The 26,182-nt window shown below is 40.0% G+C and overlaps 1 protein-coding gene across 3 annotated transcripts in view; it reads left to right on the forward strand.

Annotated features, from left to right (window-relative positions):
* The window catches only part of ARFGEF1 (ARF guanine nucleotide exchange factor 1), a 144,695-nt gene that overhangs the window by 105,966 nt on the left and 12,547 nt on the right, over positions 1 to 26,182 (forward strand). For 2 of the 3 annotated variants that reach the window (XM_075583775.1, XM_075583774.1), the window contains exons 21-33: positions 800 to 958; positions 1,527 to 1,677; positions 1,908 to 1,998; positions 7,642 to 7,682; positions 7,772 to 7,941; positions 8,920 to 9,071; positions 10,716 to 10,888; positions 14,517 to 14,677; positions 16,944 to 17,074; positions 22,647 to 22,776; positions 23,776 to 23,911; positions 24,713 to 24,851; positions 25,895 to 25,967. In XM_075583775.1, the coding sequence (XP_075439890.1) occupies positions 800 to 958; positions 1,527 to 1,677; positions 1,908 to 1,998; positions 7,642 to 7,682; positions 7,772 to 7,941; positions 8,920 to 9,071; positions 10,716 to 10,888; positions 14,517 to 14,677; positions 16,944 to 17,074; positions 22,647 to 22,776; positions 23,776 to 23,911; positions 24,713 to 24,851; positions 25,895 to 25,967 (1,707 nt within the window). Of the gene's footprint in view, positions 1 to 799; positions 959 to 1,526; positions 1,678 to 1,907; positions 1,999 to 7,641; positions 7,683 to 7,771; positions 7,942 to 8,919; positions 9,072 to 10,715; positions 10,889 to 14,516; positions 14,678 to 16,943; positions 17,075 to 22,646; positions 22,777 to 23,775; positions 23,912 to 24,712; positions 24,852 to 25,894; positions 26,067 to 26,182 lie in introns of all 3 variants that reach the window. The other variant, XM_075583778.1, reaches the window with a different exon arrangement.

Raw genomic sequence — 26,182 nt, forward strand, 5'->3', positions numbered from 1 at the left:
AAATGAATGTCAACAAACTGTACAAGCATAGAGGTTTGGTACATTAGAGGTAGAAGTCAAAGACCAAGGATAAATTAGACTGTCAGACAAGCAGCGGACTGCTCATATACAGATTCTAATGTGATGACACTTTAAAGTGTCTTTAAAGGGGAGATTAGTCATGGTAATAAAGATGAGTCATAGTTGATCGTAAAATGGGATTTTCCATTTGGGGTTTCAAATCTAGCAGAAAATTACTTCCCTTGAGCAAATTGCAGAACAACCCTTACAATAAATACTTAACCAAATGTATTGGAAAGATCCGTTACAGATTAAACATAATCCCGATGACAGAATGTGATGAGTTATAGAGGTGTGTGTGTGTGTACAATGTGTGTGTGTACAATGTGTGTGTGTGTGTGTGTGTGTGTGTGTGTGTGTGTGTGTGTGTGTGTGTGTGTGTGTGTGTGTGTACACAATGTGTGTGTGTGTGTACACAATGTGTGTGTGTGTGTACAGTGTGTGTACAATGTGTGTGTGTACACATACTGTACATTATAGGTAAAATGGCATGTGATCCTTACAATAGATATTTAGGTAATTTTCTTATCATTTTCAACAGATTTTTATTTAATCATATACACATTTTCAACGTTTCATTGTAGTAGGCCCTTACATGATATTTTACCAATTATGCATAAGTTATTTATATTGGGTTATATATGTGATGCTGTTTCATATTGCCTGTACCATATATATATTTTTGTTGCTTCAATGATTTACAAGCATATTTTTGGTCTATTTTTGTATTTGTTTTTAGCTTGAAAGAGATGCTTATGTCCAGGCCCTAGCAAGGTTTACATTATTAACTGTGAGTTCTGGAATCACTGAAATGAAACAGAAGAACATAGATACCATCAAAACGCTCATCACTGTGGCTCATACAGATGGAAACTACCTGGGCTCTTCATGGCTTGAGGTACTGAGTTTTTTGTTATAAATACATGCTATGGAAGTGTAAAGAGGATATTTTGGGGGGGGGGGGGGGAGGGGTTGTGGTTGGACAATCTCCTGTCTAGCATGGGATTGATTATGGCAGTAGGATGCTGAAGACCTGCTTCCCAGGTCAGTTTAGTGGGCGAACTCCTAGCCACCCATATTTTTAAACCTGATCAGCTCGGGGGCATCTTGCGTCCCTGCAGCCCAGTCCAATGGAACAATTGCTCAGAACAACCATTACATAGGCATTATAACAACGTGCCAAACATTTTTATACACGGACAACCAGAGCTATAAATTCAGTTGAAATTAACAGGTTTTTAGGCCATATAAGGACCGTACGTACTTTCAGAAGCCAAGCTCAGTACAGACATTAAAATTCATAAACTGAGCGTGTAGGTGAAAATTAATCTCACCGATTTCATAGCTCATAGGCTATAATCTGAGAGATGTTTTATGTTCACGCAAAAATATAACCATATACACTGTATTTACTTTTAACTTTTTTTTTTTTAACTTGTGTGCTTCTGTTTCTGATTACAATCCAGATTTTGAAGTGCATCAGCCAGCTCGAGCTTGCACAATTAATAGGCACGGGGGTGAAGCCTCGTTACATTTCGGGGACTATGAGAAACAGAGAAGGTTCTCTCACGGGAACCAGGGATCAAGCTTCTGATGAGTTTGTAAGTCTTGGACTAGGTGAGTATTTCCAGCAACAAAACCATTTCTTCTTGGTTTTACACGTGATGTCTGTGTGGGCTGTGCTTGCAAAATATATCAACTATTGATTATGCATTGTGTTGTAGTGATGCCCGTGTGTATATCTTATAGCTTTAGACTCTGATGTTATACTGGAGGTCATTTTTTGCCGTTTCATTTGTGCTTGCAAAATTGTATTAAAAAAGTATTTATTTTGTGTTTTTTTTCAGTTGGAGGAAATGTCGATTGGAAGCAAATAGCAAGCATACAGGAATCAATAGGAGAAACAAGTTCACAAAGCGTTGTGGTGGCTGTTGACAGGTATGCTTTAAATGTATTGGTCATTTGGATTCAAATGGAAAAGGCCTTCTCTAAAATAATCAGAAAATGTGAGTTGTTTGCTAGGAATTAGATTGCATTTTCCTCATTTAAAAAGCCTTACATAATATATCAACATGTCATTCGTACTGACGTACTATTAACCAGATGTCCAGATATCCTTCCGATTTTTGTCTGTAACTTAGTGCTATCTAGAGAATGATTGATTGATTGTTTTGATTACAAAAAATATACATTGTTCTACGAGGTAAAAAAACATATTCTCCTCGTGACTCTTCTCTAGAATCGATGCGTGTAGCTAGTCATACTTCAGGTCAACTGATGCTGGAAAATTGTGCTGTGTGCTAGTTTTCGCACCAGCCTGAAAGATACTATTTTGAATGGGCGTTCCTTGATGAAAAGAAACCCAGAATGGGGAAGAGAATTGAGCATGGGTCTATTTGGAATATAGTCGTAAACGATTCGGAAGCTGCTGCATTTTCTATGTAGCAGATGTCAAGATCAATTTTTTTTAAATTATATATATATCTATATCTATCTATATATAAAAAAAATTTTTTTTATACATATATACATACATATACATATATATATATATATACATACATATATATATATATATATATATATATATATATATATATATATATATATATATATACACACAGGCATACCCCGCTTTAAGTACACTCACTTTAAGTACACTCGCGAGTACGTACATATCGCCCAATAGGCAAACGGCAGCTCACGCATGCGCCTGTCAGCATGTCCTGAACAGCAATACCGGCTCCCTACCTGTACCGAAGCTGTGCGCAAGCGGGGAGACTATAGAGCCTGTTACAAATGCGTTATTTACATCAGTTGTGTACGTATATGATGATTGCAGAACTGTTCATGCATCGATAAGTGGAAAAAGGTATTGCTTCACTTTAAGTACATTTTCGCTTTACATACATGCTCCGGTCCCATTGCGTACGTTAATGCGGGGTATGCCTGTATACATTTACATTTTTTATTAGGTAAATGTTAGAAATCAGATAAAACGACATTACAGGTATTCTTCCGTACCTAATACAATCAGTTTTTAGAGAGACATTGGCCGGTTGAGAAAGATCTTTGTCTTATCGTCTGTTTTCTACATTGGTTGGGAACAATTCCCTCAACTCAGACTGAGAAACTGACAATCCCCAAACCGTGGGGTTCAAATGGCCGGCCAAAGAGGAGAGAGAGGAAAGTAACAGAATAAAAGAGAAAAATGGATAGGGACGGTCTAGGGTTGAAGGGGGGAAGGTAAAAAGGTAGGGAAAAGGGGAGGAATTTAATGGTATGGGGGGAGGGAGTGATAGGGCCCCCCACCCAGCCGCCGGACACGGACCACCCCGGCACCATACCACAAATTGCTTTTTGCTACTCGTGGGTGGGCTTTCATTGTTCTGAAGCTTTAGTAGCCCTCTCATCCTTGGCTATCCCCTATCCAGAAGGGTAGATATAAGGCACCAAAGTGGAGGTATGAAAGGTTGAGACTCCGTTTAATCAGCTCTTTGCTTAGGCAAAGGTGGTTTGATCAGTGAAGATCCAGTTTTGTTAATGCAAAAATTTGCAAAATGTTGGTGACCCTTCTTTGCAACATACTACAGAAACGTTCTTGGTTTATAATCTGAGAGCTGCCTGAGACCTGAATGTGCTCACAAGTGGTATTTTTATTTACTGTACACTGTATGGTGGAGGCTTTTTGTCACTTTTTTACCCACCATAACTTATTTAATGTCTGGTTGAAACCTATATCCGCATCATATTGCAAAGCCAGTATATCCATCCTCACGCTGTTGAGACCAAAAAAGTTGAAACAACGGACTGTGGGTACTGTAGGTTTACTGGCTATACACTTTTTTTTTAGCCCATTCTGTGCTGAAAAGCTGTGTAATACGCAGGCATAAGCTTCTAAGGGTCCATGGTAAAATGGATTAGAATCAAAAGGTGACATGGTGTGCTCATTTGCATGTCATTTCCCAGAATCCCTAGCTGCAGTGGAAGCACTGTATGCTAAGAGATAACGGGGAAAGGCAGGATTGCCGACCTGTCTGAGACATGTGAATGTGCTCACAAGTGATATTTTTATTTGCTGTAGTACTGTATGCTGCAAACATTTTCAGACTTCAAGCCTATATTTCTTAACCGTTGTGACTGGGAACCCTCCCCAAAAGGTGCCATGGCTGCTCAGTGTGCATGTCCGGTGCGGCCTGGGGACGTAGAGGCCGCCTCTCCTCTCTCAGCCCGACACAGAGGAGAGAGAGGAGCCTGTCCATCTCCAGACCGCATGGGATGAGCCCGCTCAGCAGCTGACATGTCTGAGGTGTCTGAGGTGTGTGAGGGGTGTGTGACTGCTTTATGAGGGGAAGGTAAGGAACGCTAGTGCTTTCTGTGGGGTGGGGTATGTGATATACTGTAAGTAAAATTAGGGGGTGAATGTGGTGTGTGTTTGAGAAAGATGGCTAGTGCAGTATGAGAATGGGGGGATACATGTGTTGAGTAAAAAGGTTTCTGTTATAATGTGAAGTGTAAGAAGAGGGGGGCATGAGTTTTGGGGTGTGTTCTTGTGAAAGGACGGTGAGCGTGTATCCATGTAAGCAAGTGGTGGATGAGCTCTGAAGAGCAGAGGAGTGCCCTGAGATTTTAAAAATCCTTCAGAATGCCCCTGCTCAAAAAAGGATGAGAACCACTGCTCTATGCATTTCATGCTCCTTTTTTGTTTTTGCCCCTGATGGCGTCTGAGAATAAAATCCAACGAGTGCCTCAAGTGTGCGTAATAACCAATACTGATACACCAAACAGAACATTGGTTTTCCTCCAACGTGCTTCGCTTTCATCATCATAATCATAATCGGCTCCATCTGCAGGAGCTTGTCATGTGAACCCACGTAACAAGTTCAGTTTCTAGCAACTCTGACCTAATGTATCTGTTTGAAAATACTGTTCTGGCCTTTGTGACCCTGTCTAGGCAGATATGAGTCACAGTTAATCAGTGACGGATGTTTACTGAAATATTGTATGGATTTATTTGGTCTGCACAACATAGACAGAGGCCCCAATGCTATATCCAACACTAAAAACCATTTAGTTTAATACCATCTGCTTTTTTTCTCTCTCTCTCTGTTTAGTATCATAAATATGGGTCTTTTAGTTAAATCCCTTGGCCAAAACATTTCAAGCCTGCCACCACATCAGGGTAGACCTTATCAGCAGGTCCCAAGCTACCAATATATTATACTGTCTTTTGTATTTTTTCCACTACATGGAGAAGAGAAGAAACACAACAATAACATAGCCAACAGCATTGGATGCATGACATGTATGCAGTGCTTAACGGGTTAACAAGTGTATGGTGGCTCACATGTGAAGGCCAGACTTGATGACAGAGTTCATTGCTTCTCCTGTCTTCGCCATTATAGCTCTTTCCATCAGTATCTTACATTGATATTCCAAGGACCTTAGCAATAGAGGGATTATTGTTTTGTCTGTCCTTGGCAAAGCCATGGTTATGTAAAATCAAACAATAAAATAATAATATTGTTATATAAAAGCAGATTTATTGATCACATACCAAGTGGTCAACAGGGGAAAGTAAAAAAATTACTGTTTTGGTAATTTCTGAACAAAACTTATATACACATGTGACGGAGCGGCCTGTAGGCAAGGTCAGTTAAGAGTCCACACATGCATTTTAGGGTGAACCAAAACGTTGTGGTTTATTTCTCCACAAACAACAACAAAACATTGGGCACAATGTCCCTTTAATGCAACACACAAAGCATAAAAAGAAAGCCTACTCTACTTTGGAGGCTAAACTGTACAGGTCCTAACTATCTGATGGCTGGATAGGCCAGTTCCCAGTCCAAAACGCATAACATACAATCAGGGAACAATGTATATGAAAGTATTATCTTGGTATGCTGGTCCAGCATCTCCGGTTTCTCCAGGCAAACTTCAGATGCAGGCGTTGTAGTCCTGCTGCTCCTAGGAAGTCTCTTGCCCTATATTTGTGCAGGCTTCTCTGCGGTGCAGAGCTTTGGGTTCCCCACTGTTCTCAGGCAAATCGCTCTGGTGAACAAGAAGCTTGGATCCATGCAGGCTGGAGCTCCATTGTTGCTGGGTGTGAATCGCAGCTGGGTCACAGGCAGTCCTCTGTGACCCTCCTCTCTTACGGAACAGGAACTCCAACAGGGACTCTGACAGGTGCTCACTTTCTGCCTTTTAAACCCTGTTTAATCAGTTCATTTCACACACCTCAGGCAGCTCTGGTAGGAAACCTGACACCAGTGTGTGGTTTCCTGATCCTTGTAGAGGGAGTTAACTCCTTCACTCCCTTACAACTCAAAATATGGGCGTTTACATTGCAACATCAGCGATAATACATAGGTGGCACAGAGAATAGAGAAAATACAGATAATACAGAAAAAACAACTAATAATCATGAGTCATACGTTTTTCTAATTTCAACACCCTATTGCTGAGAATTTACACTTGTGGTTAGCGATTTTCTGATAAGAAACCTTTCTACATACTGCAGTAGAATAATACCTGCACACATTTCACGCCGTCTCAACACAGCATACAATATACAATAATCCTGACTCCATTTTGTCTGCCCCTCACTCAGTGCCCCCTCATAATCACCCCAATATCAACAGTTATAAATATAATGGTAAAAAGGGTAACGTGAGGATCAGTTTGGACTCCTAATCATAACACTACTAACTAATAACATGCAAAAAAAAGCGCTTTACCTAAAAATAACCTGAGAGGTGATAGTGCCTAGAGCACTAGTGTGCAAACTATACTCCTAACTGGGTGCCTGTGATCACTCAATGTGTCATGCACATATACCAATTAGTGATATGTAAATGAGATTCCTTACGCGGTGTTAACTCTCAGACAGGAAGGCGGCCAAGGGGAAAAGATATACAAGACTTACCAAAAACTTGTCACAACAGGGATTTATTTCTCGTTTCTGGACTCCTAATCATGGTTGAAGAAAGATTCCCCTAAACAAAGTTCTGTGATTCCTTGTCACCGCATTGTTTGAGTTTATAATTGAGCAGAATATGGAATACAAGATTAGTGTGCTCTATCCAGGTTTAGTCTTGTTAAACATTCTAGTAATGAATGCCTGGTGAGTGCTTGGGAGCAGCTGAGCAAGTTTTGGTCATGGCAGGGATTGTCCATTTAACAAAGTGTATTAAGGCCAGTGCCATTATTTTCTTTGTTTTTTTTTTTTTTTCCCCACACCAAATCCAACACCTATAATAATATATTTTTATGTTCATTTGTAATCATGAAGAACGGAGACTTTCCGTTTTATGGGTCTGCACCTTCATGCAACGCTTCCTTGGTCACCTCCTAAAACTCCCTCCTAATTATAATTTTAGCCAGTTTATGCAACGTCGTGAAAACTAAGGGAGAAATGACTGGCAAGTGCTTTCTTACAGAAGTTTTACGATTTGCTTCACAACTGTTTCTTTTAGCATTCATGTTTTAGAAGTAATAAAATGAATGTTTCATGCTTCAGGGTAACCATATGTGTTTGTAAAAAATGTTTTAGGTAAATATTTGTTCTTCTTGTTACAGGATATTTACAGGGTCCATACGCTTGGATGGTAATGCCATTGGTAAGTATGAAATCTACTTGTACTAATTAGATCTGTTATCAAATTCTATTGGCATATGCACCTGAACTGAATGTCTCTTTTCCTTGCAGTGGATTTTGTGCGTTGGCTGTGTGCGGTTTCCATGGATGAATTGGTGTCCCTTACACATCCTCGTATGTTCAGTTTACAGAAGATTGTAGAAATATCTTATTACAACATGGGCCGTATCAGACTTCAGTGGTCTAGAATATGGGAAGTCATTGGGGATCACTTTAACAAGGTACTCACGATGTGTTAATGAGCGTTCATGATGTTACATTCAAGAATAGCTTTGTTGATTATGGATTAGATCAGGAGTGGCCAACTCCAGTCTACTCCAGGGCCACTAACAGGTCAGGTTTTCAGGATATCCCTGCTTCAGCACGGGTGCCTCAATCAGTGGCTCATTCTGACTGACTGAGCCACCTCTGCTGAAGCAGGGATATCATGAAAACCTGACCTGTTGATAGCCCATGAGGACTGGCGTTGGCCACCCCTGGATTAGGTCATTATCAGAGACAATAAACCAGTGGTCATTACATGTTTTGAGCTATTTAATCTTGGTGATTCGTGTAATTTTATTATAAGTCTTATCAGATACGTATGTTGTATTTATTTATTTTTTTAAGTGGGTTGTTAACATAGTAAACTGAAACCTGGGAAAGATCCGACTTCCTCTTGCTCCCTTTTGTAGTATGTATAACAGGAAAAGTGCTCAGCCCTATCCTCTCCCTCTCCCTTAGTGGCCCTAATATGGGGTGTGGGCATACTAATGCAAGCTGAAACACTTTGTTGCCGCCCATTCCAAATCCCTGTTGAAAATAACATCTTAATTTGTAAACTGGTAAATCTGGGTCTTTTTTTTTTTTAATTAATAAGCATTTTCAAAGTCATTTATTATAGCTGTTTGTTTTAAACCTGGCTTTTGACATCAGTTGGCCCACATTGTGTGTGAAGCAGGTTCATCCAGCTTGGTTCTCTGAGAGGGGTGGAACAGTCCAAGGATAAAGGAGACACATTTGAGCGACATGCATGGTTTTTCAGCATTCGGGAGAAAAAAGATAATTTTCCAAAAGAGGTCAAAAACAGTTAATTATTTGCTTTGAGGAAGATGACATGTATTTAAGAAAGCCAGTTCTATTAATTTGTGCGTAGTTCATTTTGTAAACTCTCTGCGTCTATCCATTGAACATTATCTTTGTATTTGTGCTGTTTCTAGGTTGGTTGCAATCCCAATGAAGATGTTGCTATCTTTGCCGTAGACTCTTTAAGGCAGCTGTCGATGAAATTTTTAGAAAAGGGAGAGCTTGCAAATTTCCGTTTCCAAAAGGACTTTCTAAGACCGTTTGAACACATAATGAAGAGGAACAGGTAAGCATGCAATCCCAAATCTTGATCTGCCTGTAGAGCGTTCAGTTTTTTCCCGTGGCTAAATTATTATTACAACTGATACAATATAATGTGTTTCTCTCTGTTGGGTTCTTTCTTCCCAGGTCTGATCATTTTAATTTGCAGGGTAAAAAATGTACTTAAGCAAAGGCATTTAACCTTTTGCTGTCTGGGTGAAAAACAATTCCTTTACATTTGACTAGTTTATGCTGCAACTTAATGTTACCATACTGTTTGTCCTCTTAAAGCAGCAACCCCGCTCCCCATCTCCACCCCCCAACTAACCAACCTTTGTGATCTGGATTGGAAGTGTTTACAGCTCCGGGGACCCCCGGCTCCCAAGATACATACCAGTGAAGTTGCTGATATATCACTTCCTGGTTTTTAAAGAACATGTGCATGACTGTCCAATAGGAAGCCACAATGGATTTTGCGGTTTCCTATTGACCTGAGATTTGGCAGCCATTTTGTTTCCTCTGAACGGAGAGATTTGAACCCGGTAACTTCACTGGGAAGTATCTCGGAGCAGATAATAAAGTGGTTCAGCTCCTGTTTCCCATTGTGTAAAATAAATGGGGGATAAAAAAACAACTATGGGGCGGATTGATAGGTGACAGTAAAAGAGACAGAAGCCCCTGTTTGTACATTGCATAGAGCCATGTAGTACTACCTGCCTGTTTCTGTCTATTTAGCCAAGAAAGCTATACCTTGCACCATATATAGTTCTTGCTGTTCATTTGCCTTACACTTCCCTTGCGAATATGTACTACACTGTTAGGTTTGCTTGGCATTCTGTACCCGCTCATGTATCAGTATTGCTCTAAATGTCAGATTGCTTTAATATAACCTTCAGAGCAGTGATTCCCAACAGGGGAACCCCCAAAGGAGTTTGTGAGGTGTCTCCAAGGGGTTAGCAAAAACCGATGTAATGGGCGGATCTCAGGCAGTAGTAGATTGGGTTCCTAAACCCTTGTGGGGACTGCATACTTGGTAAGGCTCCAAACTACAGCATGTCGTGAGTGGTATAGCTGTCAATTACAGCAGGAGCTTCCCAAGTCACTCCCTACAATGCTTTGCATCCACAGCAGCAAGGCTTTGTGTGGCACAACTTTGGAAACTCCTGCAGTAATTGACAGCTATACAACCCATGCTGTCTGCACACACAGTGAGGTGCAGTTTGGAGAGTTAGGTGTGTTCTCCCTCTCCCCCCGCCCCCCTCCTTACCCCCATGAGCTCAGGACGCTACTGTCTGGGATTAATTAAACAGTCTTGTTAGTAATAGGCTTGAGTAGGCAATAAGATTTCTTAATTGGGGGTTTGCTGCAAAAATATTTTCTAACGGGGAACAAATGGTTGGGAACCAATTCTTCAGTGTGCTTGTTGTTGACATTTATTAAATATATATATATAAATATATATATATAACTGGTTGGCATTACATTTAATAATTATGTATAAAAATGTTTTGTGTGCGTTACTGGATTGTGAACATAATTAGTTGTGCATAGGTCACAGAATAAAAGATATGCTTTTTGTAAAACCTGCAGAAAATGTGATTTACCGAATGTGACACTTGTTACCCTGTTTGTACCCTGATCCAATCTGTATTGTCTGTCTGTATTCAAGGTCTCCAACCATTAGAGACATGGTGGTACGCTGCATTGCACAGATGGTTAACTCCCAGGCTGCTAACATTCGCTCAGGTTGGAAGAACATCTTCTCTGTTTTCCACTTGGCTGCGTCAGACCAGGATGAAAGCATAGTGGAGCTTGCATTTCAGACGACTGGGCACATTGTCAGTGAGTACTTCTTTTGACTGATGGCTGCACTTAACTGGATGAACATTTACTATTTGTGTACATGTATATTTGCTGCAAATGCAAATCCGCAAAATGACAAAATCCCGCGTTCCCCAAAGTAAGAGAGTTGAGCTGTGTTGGAGAAAACCAAGGGTTGTGCTAGAAAGGATTTCCCTGGCTTGTGCTGACAGGTCCTTTTTATATGAAGCATTACATGTTCCTGTTTTAGGCATCTGACATTTAATTCTGTGTTGTGATGAATGGAATTCATATTTTGATTATAATGCCGTGGGGATATTTGTGATTCATGTGAAGCAGCACAGTTAAATAGTGCTTACCTGTCGTTGGCTGCGCCCCTTCACTGTCACTTTTTAAGTGTCTGTGAAGATATTTTCTATGAAACCGTAAAACTTAAATGAAGCATTTCAATAGCCTAGATCAGGGGGGCTGTCACGAGAGCTTGCGACAGGCTGTAATTTTACACCAAAAACTATATATATATAAATATATATATACCTGGGTTTGAACTGGGACGAGACTTAAGATATAATAAAGTGATTTTATTCCTTGATAAAGGTGAACACAACAGATTATACAATAACAGGCAAAATATAGACACTTACGTAAAAGATGAAAATAATGAAAACAGTCCCATCTGAACTGGCAGTTTCATCCAGCAATCAGGAAATCATTCAGCAAACGAAGACAAAGGATATATGGGTGGACAGCAGTTTATAACCCTTTCTCCTTCTATTCTTAACCTTAAGCACAGGGGATTGGTTTACAATTACCTCCAGCCACTCACTAACGTGGGAAAGCATTCTGACCCATGCCCCCCTGCTAGTTGGCACATGCGCAGTAGAACTCTGGGGGGTCTCAGACTTAACCAAAAGTTCATATTTACTGCAAATCATTGCATAACTTCCGCTCCGTAATACATACAGTCAGGTGAGATATATTACTGCATTCTGGGACACCTGACGCTCGTAGGAAGACCAAAAATTACATTGTAATATGAACATTAATAGAGATATTAATATCTGGCATTTAGCAGCAGATCCCTGTACAGGGTTTAGACTCCCCAAGATCGGCTTACTCTCGCCAATACACTTATGTAATTCTTAGCCGGTTCAGCCAAGGACATCTCATAGTATTCTTATATTTAATAAAGTTACTCACTTTTGATATCCTGTTGGGGGATACCTTTTGCTGGAAGGTGTGAATAACAAACCCTTCCCTTCCTTTTGCCTGCTTCCCGCATAAACAATTCCCCTGGGAAGCCAGGCTCAAATCTAGCAGGATATCCTATTTAGCATCCTACTGGCCACGTCAATAAACCTTTTGAAGTGGGCTTTTGCTTTTCGCATAACCAATTAGGTCAGTTACCTATTGATCAGGGCGATGTATCACACCTCTCTGTTGATATACACTTCCAGTGAATACTCATATGAGGCACCATTTGGTTCCTTACGCATTACAAAGACAGGCATTCTGCCTGTACATTAGCACACCATTAGCATTCTGCCTGTGTATTTCAAAAACTACAAAAAGTCACTTTATCAAAAATATATGTTTCTCTTATGACAACGTTATATTTTTAATATGTGTGTACTTGGGGGGTGACCCGGAGGCTGTACCCCAAGGCTCAGGGTCCTGGCTTACTCAGTTACCAAATTACCAGTTTTCAGGTAACTGTTTATTCAGCACTGCATATAAGATTAACCCCTTAAGTCCCAGTGGGTGGGTTATGCAGACCCTGATCCAGCAACAACATCATTTACACAGGGGAATAAGCATTTTCATGTTATTTAACAAGGGTTAAGTCATAGTTCTGGGCCTCAGCCCAGTTAACCCCTTGTCTCCCTGGCGAGGTTAGAGGGGGGCCCTTGGGGAGTAACCCCGTTAATCCCGGGCCAAACCCTCACTATCGTCACAGGGGCGCAGGGAAAAAAAGTTTCTGCCCCCTGATCTAGGCTATTGAAATGCTTAATTTAAGGTTTCATAGAAAATATCTCCACAGACACTTAAAAAGTGACAATGAAGGGGCGCAGCCAACGACAGGTAAGCACTATTTAACTGTGCTGCTTCACATGAATCACAAATATCCCCACGGCATTATAATCAACATATGAATTCCATTCATCACAACACAACTTTTTTCCCTGCGCCCCCCTGCCGGATATCCTCCTCTCCGCGCGCCCCCTCCCTCCTTACCTTGATTCCAGGCGTCTGGGTGTCATGACTTCACGTTGCCATAGCAACGTGACTTCACATGACCCCGCGGCGTCTCTTGATGCCCGTCTCCAGATGCCGGCTGAATCAAGGTAAGTATTGTTTACAGAGGCCCTGCAGCTGCCCAGCACTTAATTTAAGTGCCTTCGGGAAGCGCGCGGGGCCTCTGTAAACCCCGCGCCCCCCGCCGGTAATCTAAAATGACAAACTTTTGAAAAGAATGAAAGAAAAAACAAAATAAAGGGACTTATTGTGAGATGCATTTTATTCTGATTTAAAGCAAGTTTGTCGTATGTTACTGCTTATACAGTATATACCTATCAGTGTGTGCACAGTATGTGTATGTGGGGGTGTAATATTCATACATTTGTTGCAGCTCTCGGAATATTTTGGACAAAGACATTTTTTTTTATAGAATGGCTCTTCTTCCTTGAAAGGTTGCAGACCCCCGGCCTAGATGCATGGCTCCTGACCCACACCCACAGTCACACTGCCATCTACTCTACTTATTCCCTCACCTCCAGTCTAAGTTTCCTATCATAACACTTAGATTGTAAGCTCTCCGGGGCAGGGATTTCCTTTCCTATTGTCTGATATTAGTTGTTGCACTTATTGTATTATATTTCCCTGTACTCTATTGTCTCTTTTGTAAAGCACCGAGTACACTGTGGGCACTATATAAATAAAGATATACATACCCTCCAACTGTTCCTATTTAGCAGGTACACTACACATGGTTGGGTCATGTGTGTGTGTGTGTGGTTTTTTTTTTTAAGCTGCAGGTTAAGGGACATCCATAGGAATTACTAAGAAGTGCCTCCATCCAGGACATGTAGAGAGAACTTACAGTGCTACCTATTTTTATGGCCAAACTGTTGAAGGGTTTCAATAATGAAAGATTTGTATTGTTTTAAATTTTCTTTTTAAACCTTTATCAGTTTAATATTGGGTATGCCTTTTTTTTCTTTTAAACCTGTATCAGTTTAATATTGGGTATGCCTTTTTTTTCTTTTAAACCTGTATCAGTTTAATATTGGGTATGCCTTTTTTTTCTTTTAAACCTGTATCAGTTTAATATCGGGTATGACCTTTTTTTTTATTTTTAACCTGTATCAGTTTAATATCGGGTATGACCTTTTTTTTCTTTGCTTTTAAACCTGTGTCAGTTTAATATCGGGTATGTCTTTTTTTTCTTTACTTTTAAACCTGTGTCGGTTTAATATTGGGTATGCCTTTTTTTTGTTTTCTTTTAAACCTGTGTCAGTTTAATATCGGGTATGCCTTTTTTTCTTTTCTTTTAAACCTGTGTCAGTTTAATATCGGGTATGCCTTTTTTTCTTTTCTTTTAAACCTGTGTCAGTTTAATATCGGGTATGCCTTTTTTCTTTTCTTACAGCATTCGTGTTTGAAAAGCACTTTCCTGCTACAATAGATTCCTTTCAGGATGCGGTGAAATGTCTGTCTGAGTTTGCATGTAACGCAGCTTTCCCAGACACGAGCATGGAAGCCATTCGCCTAATCCGTCACTGTGCAAAATATGTTTCCGACAGGCCTCAGGTACAGATTTAAATGTGTTGTTTTAGGTACAAATGCTGGTACTGATGCTTACAATGTACATTTTATAGTAATTCACAGTAAGTCGCACAAATCCTTGTCCTGCTCTAATATCCAAACTTCAATGAATATGAACAGGAGCCAACACAGTGCTCTGCACATTCTGCAGGAAACGCAAACACAAATGGAACAAAGTCCTATTGCATAATAGGATATACTGTAGTGTTGTGAACTATTTCGTTTTGCTACTGAACGCTACACTGCCAGATTCTAACATAACTGTGCGTGTGCGCCTGTGTATGTATGTATCTGTGTACATATATATGCATGCACACACACACACACACACTTTATACATATACACACATACACACAAATACTTTTTACAAACATACATACATACACACACACTAAATACTTTTTACATACACACATACATACACATACACTTTATACATATATACATATATACACACATACACACACATACATACATACATACATTCATACATTCATTCATTCATACACTTTATACACACACAAATACATATGTACACTTTACACACAAACATTGTGTGTGTGTGTGTATATGTGTGTATATATATATATATATATATATATATATATATATATATATATATATATATATATACACACACATATACACACATATACACACACACACACACACACACACACACATAATGTTTGTGTGTAAAGTGTACATATGTATCCAACTTTATCCTAATGCGGCTGTATCGGCGCAACTCTGATTACCGCGGGCAGATGCAGTATTTTTTTTTCCCGGAATATGCTCCGGTATTGTAGCGCTCGTAATATTGAATGCATGATCGTGAATGCGGTATGAATGCGGCATGAACGCGGTGAAGTGCGGGGCATTCGGAAAATATCCCCGAAAAAATTCGGAGATGTTGAGAATAAAAGGGGCCGCGTCACTGTGTGTGTGTGTGTGTGTGTGTGTGTGTGTGTGTGTGTGTATATATATATATATTTATACGGGGAATTTTTTCGGGGATATTTTCCGAATGCCCCGCTCTTAACCGCGTTCATGCCGCATTCATACCGCATTCACGATCATGCATTCAATATTACGAGCGCTACAATACCGGAGCATATTCCGGGGGAAAAAAAATACTGCATCTGCCCGCGGTAATCAGAGTTGCGCCGATACGGCCGCATTAGGATAAAGTTGGCCGCCACTGTATATATATACACACACACACTTTATATGAAAGAACACCATATATCCAAAACAATTGGCAAGTGCACGCGTCATAAATAGTGTAAAAAAGATACTTTACCAAAATCAAATGACCAGGGAAGGAGTCACCGCATTACAGGTAGATGGGGGGAAAAAAGGGTATTTAATGCGCATCCAAATGTATCCAACGTGTCGGAACCATATTTCGAAACGTTGGATATGGATTAAATACCCTTTTTTCCCCCCATCTACCTGTAGTGCTGTGTCTCTTTCCCTGGTCATTTGATTTTGGTGAAGTTATATGTGTATGCACGTGCACACAAACACACGTGCGTGCGTGTGTGTGATATATATATATATATATCACACACGCACGTGTGTTTGTGTGCGCGTGCATACACATATAACTTTACCAAAATCAAAAGACCATATATATATATATGATCACACACACACACACGCTTATTGGTTTTAATGCGGTTATGTTTGTGTTATATATATATATATATATATATATCAAAACCAATAAGCTATAAATATGATCACAACCCACAAATGAACCCAATAAAGGTAGGTGACGGTGCTATGGGAACAAAGATATGTAAACACACAAAAAGACAGAGAAATCCCAGAACAAGCACTCGGATCATGTGAAATAGTTGAATCAAAAAGGTTTATTAATCATGGACTAGAAAAACAAATCAAACACAATAAAAAAGACATACATATAAAAACAATGACAGACGGGGAAGACAGTCAAAAACTCATATCCCAATAATGCTGTGTGCACAGTCCCTCACAAAAGTGGAAACCCTGATGTAAAAGAGGAGGAGGACGATCCTAACATTCCCAGTGGGAATCAGAAAGATCCCACTAAGAGTCATGTCCGGCCGGTCCCCACATATAACCACCAGGAGGAAAGAGTAATATACCAATCATATAGCTGGAATCAAATGTAAGCCAACCAGAAGACCTAAAGTGAGGGCATATATATATATTTCACACACACGGTGAGCACATACAATAAATTCTTGTATTGTTCCCTAGGCCCTTAAGGAGTACACTAGTGACGATATGAACGTAGCCCCTGAAGACCGTGTGTGGGTGAGAGGATGGTTCCCGATTCTGTTTGAGTTGTCCTGCATCATCAACAGATGCAAATTAGATGTAAGAACCAGGTAACAATCCGAATGTTTGCAATTCAAGCTTTAAAGGTATTTATAGTATGCTGAATGTTTGCATCTATTCCGGCAGTGCTTTTCTTGTTTACTATAAATAGCAAAGTGAAAACATATATATTTTTTTTTTAAATGACAATTTTGAGGTGGTGGGGGGAAATCAGATTGAAATCTAAGCTCTATTTCTTTGCTTTTATCTGTGTAAGAAAGAGGGATCTATTTGTAACCACGCAACCTTGTGTTTGTCAGAGGTTCCTCTAACACATGGTGGACCAATGTGTTACTGACTTTTAGGGCACCAAAAGTGTTAGAAACGTAGAAATGCAATTAAATATCTGTAATGCAGCCTAAAACAAAAATGAAGCATCACAGTAGAGTGCATACAAAGGTCAACGAGGTGTATATTAAAATCTGGTAGGACTGGTCCTTGAAAAACGTTCTTATACCGGCGCTTGTCATAGTGTCTATCCAAATTGCTTATGAAGAGCTGCCTCTACTGTACAGAAACTGAACAACTTTGTGTGTTCTTTACTATACTAAAGTCAATTGATTTAGCCTGATATTAAAATAGTAAGTAGTCTACTTTTAGTTCGTCAGTGTGTCAAAACTGGAAATAGAAGTCCTGCACATGGCTTGTGTAAACACTACTATACTATGTAAGAGAGAGGTTTTTCAACCAGGGTTACTAGGAACGCTTGGGTTCCCCGGGCATCCCTAAAGGGTTCACTGCAGTTTTCTGGTCATTTGAAAATTGTACCAAATACAGAAGAACTTACAATGCATCTAATCTCAGAGTTGCTATTAGAGAGGGTTGGGGTTCCTCAGAATTTCACTTAAAGTTCCTTAACAAAAAAAGGTTTGAAACCACTGATCTAAGAAAATATTGTACATATGTGTGTATGGCTTGTTAGTGTTGCATCCTGTCGGATGAGAGGAAATGCCTTTTTCCTATTAATGGTTCGTGCTACTAGGGTCCTCACAACCATTCCCATTTAGCTGTGCACCAGAACTGCCAGATAAGAATTAAAGCCGGCATGTCCTCATCCTCTTTCTAGAACAGTTGGATTGATGTCTCAAAGACCCACACATTTTGGCTTCTTATATTAGTGATGCCAAAGCTGTACCTACAGCATTGAGTAGAAGGTGAAACAATTAAGTATCTAGATCAGTGGTTTCAACCTTTTTTTTGGTTAAGGATCTCTATCAATTATATTGTGAAATTCTGCGGAACCCCAACCCTCTCTAATAACGCGTCTGAGATCAGATGCATTGTAAGAATCCCTAACTCACTATAATAGCGCGTCTGAGATCAGATACATTGTAAGGATCCCCAACCCTCTCTCTAGCACGTCTGAGATCAGATACATTATAAGGAACCCCAACCCTCTCTAATAGCGCATCTGAGATCAGATGTATTGTACATTCTGTATTTTCAAATGACCTGAAAATTGCAGGGAACCCTTTAGCGATGCCTGGGAACTCGAGGGGTCCTAGGAACCTCGGTTGAAAAACACTGACCTAGATAATGTATGAAAAGTCATCACTTAACGGTGTGTATTTTCAGGTTGTTTAGGGATTACTCCAGGTTGTTAGGAAAAGTTTAGTCTAGTTATCTAGTTTTATTATTATAGTTATCACTCTCTAAAGAAATATACGAAATGTAGACACTAACACCGCAGTTGTAATTTTATTCGCATTGAATAAGTAGCCTTGGTCTAAACAGTCTAAACAGTTATTTATTAAAAAGAAGTATAAGTGGCACTCACAAGTGTAGAAGAGTTGAAAGCATTTAGGTCGACATATAGTAACCAGCCGATTCCAGCTGATGAAGACAGGTAGTCTCAGCGTCTCCAGAAGTGGAGGGACTGGTACAACCCTCCCGTGGGTATGGGGAGGGCATCCAATATGTCCCAGCAGCTGCTCAGTCCCCTCGATCCAAGACCAGCAAGAGAAACGTGGTTACGAGGCTGTCCCAGCGAGGCTAACGTAAACAAGGCAGGGGAACCCCTGATGAAGTCACGTGTTCTGACAAAACAGGTTGGACTACGTCACAAAGTTTGCCTTGCTGGGATAGCCTCTCGACTCGAGCTTCTGCCTTTACCACAGCTGATCGATTATCCGGCTTGCAGTTTCTCTTGCTGGTCTTGGATCTAGGGGACTTAGCAGCTGCTGGGACATATTGGATGCCCTCCCAAAACCCACGGGAGGGTTGTACCAGTCCCACCACTTCTGGAGACGCTGAGACTACCTGTCTTCATCTGCTGGAACCTCCTGGTGACTAAATGACGGCTTAAATGCTTTTAACTCTTCTACACTTGTGAGTGCCACTTATACTCCTTTTTAATAAATAATTGTTTATACTTTTTTACGCGTGTGTGTGTGTGTGTGTGTGTGTGTGTGTGTGTGTGTGTGTGTGTGTGTGTGTGTGTATGTGTATGTGTGTGTGTATATATATATATATATAGACTCAAAGAAGAAAAGAAAAGTAGCGCCTAAGTGATCGTACTAGCAAATATAAATATAATATTGATATCAAGGGATAAACCAACATAAATAACAATGTGTAAGTGTCTAACCTAAAAAAAAAAAAAATTATGGAGCTAATAAAGCCCTAAATACTGCAATGGTAAACAAAACTGTGAATAAAAAAGGGGAAAAAATGAAGACCAGTCCTTTCAAAATGTCCAACAAATGATGAAAATGAGATACTGATGTGGGGGTCTCCGGCCCCTCTGAGGGGATGAACCACATCCGATGGGAATCTACAGAAAAAAGAGAGGAGAGAGCATACGCCCCATAATGTAAAACCGTACATTTAATGTTGGGAAGGGGGGGAAGGGGGAAGAAAATCACTCACAAGGGTACAAGAATAAAAAGCGTTTTGTGAAATATCACCACCATCCTGTGTCTGTAGCAGGATCTACAGTCCAACAGCCTCACGAATAGAGGAAAATCCGAGGCACCGCTATTCGTGAGGCTGTTGGACTGTAGATCCTGCTACAGACCCTGGATGGTGGTGATATTTCACAAAACGCTTTTTATTCTTGTACCCTTGTGAGTTATTTTCTTCCCCCTTCCCCCCCTTCCCAACATTAAATGTACGGTTTTACATTATTTATATATATATATATATATATATATATATATATATATATATATATATATATATATATATATATATATATATATATATATAAATGGGTGTGGGTGGTTTTCTGGGTATGCACCTTAACCCTGGCTGTGCTCAAAGCTGTGACCATGCAGCAAGCTTAAGCCTATAGGGAACCATGTTAAAAATGGTTATTGAGGCAAAAAGTGACACTGTGTGCTCATTTGCATGTTATTTCCCAGAATCCCTTGCTACAGTGGAAGTGCTGTATGCTGGGTGATAATGGGGAAAGGCGGGGTTGCAGACCTGCCTAAGACATGTAGATGAGCATACAGCTATATTTGCGTATGTATGTATGTATGTATGTGTGTGTGTGTGTCTCCAACGTTTCAGTTCTGATGCATGGTCTTTTATCAACCATGATGTTGAGTGCAGTGTGTGCACTATTCCGTTTTTTTTATATTGTTTATCTACACCAGCGGTGCGAAAACTGGGGAGCGCACTTAACTGCGGAGGCGCGGGGTTTACAGAGGCCCCTCGCGCTTCTCGAAGGCACTTAAATTAAGTGCCGGGGAAGCGGCGAAGGCCACTGTAAACCTTAATCACGGTGGTTCAGCTGGCATCTGGAGACTCGTCGCCATGGCAACGCGGCGTAAAATAACACAGCGGGGGCCATGTGACGTCGCGTTGCTGTGGCAACGTGATGTCCTGACGCCAGGAACCACGGTAAGGAGGAGGGAGTGGGGCGGGTGGAGAGCAGGACATCCGGCAGGGGGGCGCAGGGGAAAAAGATTGTGCTCCCCTGATCTACACTGACTATTTTTGTGTGCGTGAACACACTGTTTGGATGCATTTTTCCATAAGCCCAATTTGTAATGTAAAAAGAGGCAATTGAAGAAAAAAATTTTTTTCATAAAATGTAGAGCTTTGTGCGCATATATTCCATTTTGTCCATTATGTTATTTATAAAAATCCTAAATCGTGGAATAAAGTCCTCACAGGATCATTGGCATGATTAGGTACCACTAGGAGACAACGCTCCTTGAGGAAATACAATACTGTACAATACTAATACAATACATCATTGTACAAAAAAAGTGGAGTTTCAGTTCCCAGCCAAAATGTTATGTTTCTTACAGCAAAAACAATTGCTCATTTTTTGTATGCTTGTCTTGAGTTGATAATTTGTATATTTTACTATGATCAATGGTGCTATTGACTGATTACTATAGTATATTTGGGTGTAGAACTGTTACAGTTATGTCTACTAATAGCTTTTCAATTGCTTGCCAGATGGCTCTTCTGCAGCTGTATGGTTTGTTGTACAATTCCTTTTATATTCCCAGTACAATACAATAATATAAATGTAAGACCAATCCTGCAGCAAACTCTGTGTCAAACTAACTGTGTAGCACAGTTTTAGTATGGGACCACAAGCTGAATGAACGTTTAATTAAATACTTCTGTCCGACACTCGGGCTCCCATTGTCCGTAATTGAAACCACCCAGAGTTGTTTTCACTTTAACAGAGACCTGAGTGATGGTGTCCCAGCAAGTCACCAAGCTGCCTTCAACTCGCTCCAATCAATGGTTTAGTCATATTGTTGTTTACCTAAAGCTTGTTAGTATACGCTTGGTTTAAAAGGCATTTATTATCACCCCCAGTATATCACCTTATAGTATATCACCTTATAGTATATCACCTGTACTTTGATAAATTCCCAACTCAAATTATGTAGTACACACAAAACAATCACTGCAGGGAGGACAATTCCTGGATTAAGTTGAAAGACTAATTTGTAAAACTCAAGTAAGACACGTGAGCAAGACAATCGTGCAAATGTCCTTCTATATAGCAGGCCAAAGCTGGGTTTCATAGCTCTCATAGACCACTGTTGGAGAAATCACATTGTCAGTGGCAGATATCGGTTTCTTACGGCACTACTTGCAATCGCATGGGCAGTAGTTCTGTCTAATGAAGGAGATTGGCATCTTTTGCTTCTCCCAAGATTTCATTGACTACGTGTCACTGTCAACCATTGAAAAGGGGCTAAAGCATCAAAAAGCATATCTGTATATTTCCCATAGCACACCGGCTTCAGAACAATCCAGGACGCTCTATTAGCTTTTTGTGTGCGAGTCAAACACCAGCATCAGTTGATTGTAATGACCTGATAAGATTTTCCTTTTCCAAGCTTGGCTTTCAACATGTAACCATGATGAAAACGGTCAAGTAAAAGACCTGGTTTAGCACAGAGACTTGCTACTGCAAGCCTCAAAGAGAACATCTACTTCAGTGTGTGACTTTACAGGTGGATACCTGGGATGGGCGTAAATAAGCTCTGGCCTGATTTGTTATTTTCCTGATTTAATTGGTGTCTAGGTTCAGTGCAACATCCAGTGCTAGCATGTTTTACATTCGCAACCATGTTAATTGGAACCATCTAATTTGTTTATTTGCAGAGGTCTGACCGTAATGTTTGAGGTCATGAAAACTTATGGCCATACCTTTGAAAAACACTGGTGGCAGGATTTGTTCCGGATTGTCTTCAGGATCTTTGATAACATGAAACTCCCAGAGCAGCGGACGGAGGTAAGAGGCCAATCACACAGAGGACAGCAGAAGCACATCTTTTTGAAGTTTCTAAAAAGAACCTTTGTATTGCAATACTCATTTCAGAGCAGCCTGAAATGTGGGCTCAGCCACACTGACTATGAGCAGCTTATCCGGAGTTTGGGGGGTTGTCTTGTTTTCTTGCTAGATGCTAATAAAACTCTGGTTGTAATGCTGCTCCATGCCTGTGCTTGGTGCTTGCATCCCCATTGCTCCTGGATGAACAGCATTCTTCTTTTATCCCAGAGATTGGATTATAAGTAACAATAAATACACCTCATAGTGTTTTGCATCGGGAGCGATTTCTTGTTTGTATTTAGACTGCTTTCTTAAATCCATGTTAAAGATATTACTTCAGCTGTCAATTTTACTGGCCAAACAAGCACTCGAGTTTCCAGTTTGAACGAGATGAGGTTGGGAATGAAGAGCTTCATGCAAATCTCGCCGCTTTCCGGAGAATCACTAGAACAAGTATTAAAAGTTAATTTTGAACCTTAAGCCCTCCCTTCCATAATGGGCTTTATCTTTAGCTATTGTAATCTCTATAAAGTAGTTGTAACCTGCACTAATGGAGCGTGTCTTGATTAGCTTTTTGTATTTTTGTTTGTGTTCCACCAATTTTTGGTTAAAGGAGCTATTCCACTAACAGTAATTAGGGGGGAAAAAATGTAACTTGGGTATTGTGAATAATGAATATGCTTTTATTTATTTTTAAGGGGGAATACCAGATTGTTTTTCCTCCACTCTTAGCTATTTTGATAATATAATAATTCTTGCCCAAAGAGAACAATGTGAGAATACAAGCAGACAAGGGGTTTCAGAAATGAAACATTTGCAACATTAGTGAAATTGACAAGAATTTTTGGGGGGAAAATGTGGTTTCTTAGTAAGATATTATCTTTTGACAATTATCAAAGGTTCGCCAAACAAGGGAATATGTGCAAACGTTTTCCTCATTTATGTTTTTGCATATTACAGAAAGCTGAATGGATGACTACTACATGCAATCACGCCCTCTATGCAATCTGCGATGTATTTACACAGTACTTTGAAGTACTTAGCGATGTCCTGTTGGATGATATTTTTGCTCAGCTCTATTGGTGTGTGCAGCAAGGTGAGATATGACCCATTCATACATGCCCGGAAAAACAGTACTATTAACCCTGGCAAAGATAGCAGTGTTGTAAATATCCCATCTTGTTACTGTACATTTTATTGTTTATACATTACAGATTTTATTTCTGTTTTCTAATGTAGCACTCCAAAAGGGGGGGAGGTGTGTGGGTCTCTGTCTGTCTGTCTACTGGTTTTTTTTATTGTCATTTTTGTTTGATTGTTTGAGGTTCCAAAAGCCTTTAGTCTCAAAAAGTGATATACTTTGCAGGTTTTTACAATATTTGAGAAAAATGTAATGTGTATGCATATCTTAAAACGGCAATCCCCCTCTGGACTTTTTGGGGGGTTTGATCGACATTAAGGAAACATTAGGTCTGTGACACTCCTATACCAGGAGACCCACCAGTCACATAGAATGCCTTAAAAAAATATAAACATAAATACAAATATATCATTTAAATAACGTAATAAATATAATCCGTGATTGGCACACAGCAGCTTCCTGTGGATGAACTTTTTAAGCTCCTGGAAGTCACAGGGCAATAATGAGAGAGAGAACCGGTTCTTGGTTCGAAGAAACCACAAAGAATAGATAAATAGAGCAGTGCCCATTGTTTCTTTATGAATGAACTTTGATTACAATACAATGCGACATTGCACCCCTGAAAGGTCACACCTAACAGCAGCAATGTTATTTATTTCATGTTCGTCCAATCAAAAAAGGGCCCACAGCAAAATGCTTCTTCTGTTTTCTCCTGCACCGTTAATGCACTGATAGCAATCGTTGTATATCTTGCAGATAACGAGCAGCTTGCGCGCTCTGGTACCAACTGCTTAGAAAATGTGGTGATTCTAAATGGAGAAAAATTTACCTTGGAAATCTGGGACAAAACTGGCAACTGTATGCTGGATATCTTCAAAACCACAATCCCTCACGTGTAAGTGTTTCTAGTGATCACGTGCAAAGAAGCTTCTATAAAGTAATGTGAGAGCAAGTGCCTCCTACAAACCCTCTCAGAGTACTTACTAATGTACCGCTCACCACAAGCTACAGGAAAACGTGTGCTAAGAGAAACCCATTTTGCTGAATATTTATTTGTACTCTGTCTTTACACGGATGAAGAGTTTGCTAGTCCCGGCGAAGTGTATTTCCACAAACGACTTAGACATTTTACACCATTTGGGAACTGTTCGATTTATAATAATGTTAGAAATACAGTAATTAGACTTTTTTATTTTATTTGATGTTATATCTGCATACCCAATGTGAAATAGTGTGATCTGACGCGTTTGCTCGGTGTGCCAAATGTAATCAGTAATCGGAAGCAGGTGGGACTTCTTTAACCTTTTGTAGAGAAAGGGTTAAAGGAAAAATGCCTTCTACTTTAGGCTGTAGTTGGAAAAAAGAGGTGCAAATGCAAATAACACTACTTAAGGTATAAAGGTGATATTAAAGCAGCAGTTCAAGCAATATCCTACATGTGTTATTTTTAATAAATCAGTTCTGTACTATGAGAAAATACTTGTAGCATTTAAAAAAAAATGTTTTAAAGACATTTTTAATGTTTCTAATGTGGGAAGTATTTCCAAAGTGACAGCCCCCTTCCCCTTCTGATAGGCTCTGGCTCTTGAGCCCCGCCCTCTCTCCAGCAGTACACCAATTGTATCTAGTAACTGCCCAGTCAATCATATTCCAGAACTACATTTCCCAGAATGCTGTGCAAGAACAGAATTAAATAACCCGGAGCAAGAGACCGATTACAGGAGAACGGACCGATCAGCAACTTAGCTAATCACTTGTCAGTGTGCAGATTGTATTGCTGCACATATTGAAAGGGATGCCCGGGGAACCCGAGGGTTCCTAGGAACCATGGTTTAAAAACACTGCACTAGAGAGTTGTCAACAGAGTGCATGTCTGTGTGACGCCTTCTACACAGACTCCAAACTCAGTACTCTGCAGCTTTTTCTCTCTGTCTATAGGTTACTGACATGGAAAGCTGTAGGGGGAGATAATGATTTGAACTTGCAGTCTGATATGAGAGAGAAGCAGCAGGTAAGTGTTTCCTGCCACCAGGGACAGAATTGTTTTGTGAAGCCCAGTGTCTTCAAAATGCAGGTCCAGACAAATTCAAACCATGTCATTTCTGTACAAGTAACCGTTTTGCTTCTTATAGTATCTGTTTTATTGCTAGCTTCTATTTTGTGAAAGAATAAAAGTTTTGCATTTGGCTACTTTATGTCTAGCTATTTAATGATGGCATCATAATT

Source organism: Ascaphus truei, chromosome 2 (assembly GCF_040206685.1).
Source record: "Ascaphus truei isolate aAscTru1 chromosome 2, aAscTru1.hap1, whole genome shotgun sequence".
NCBI lineage: Eukaryota > Metazoa > Chordata > Amphibia > Anura > Ascaphidae > Ascaphus > Ascaphus truei.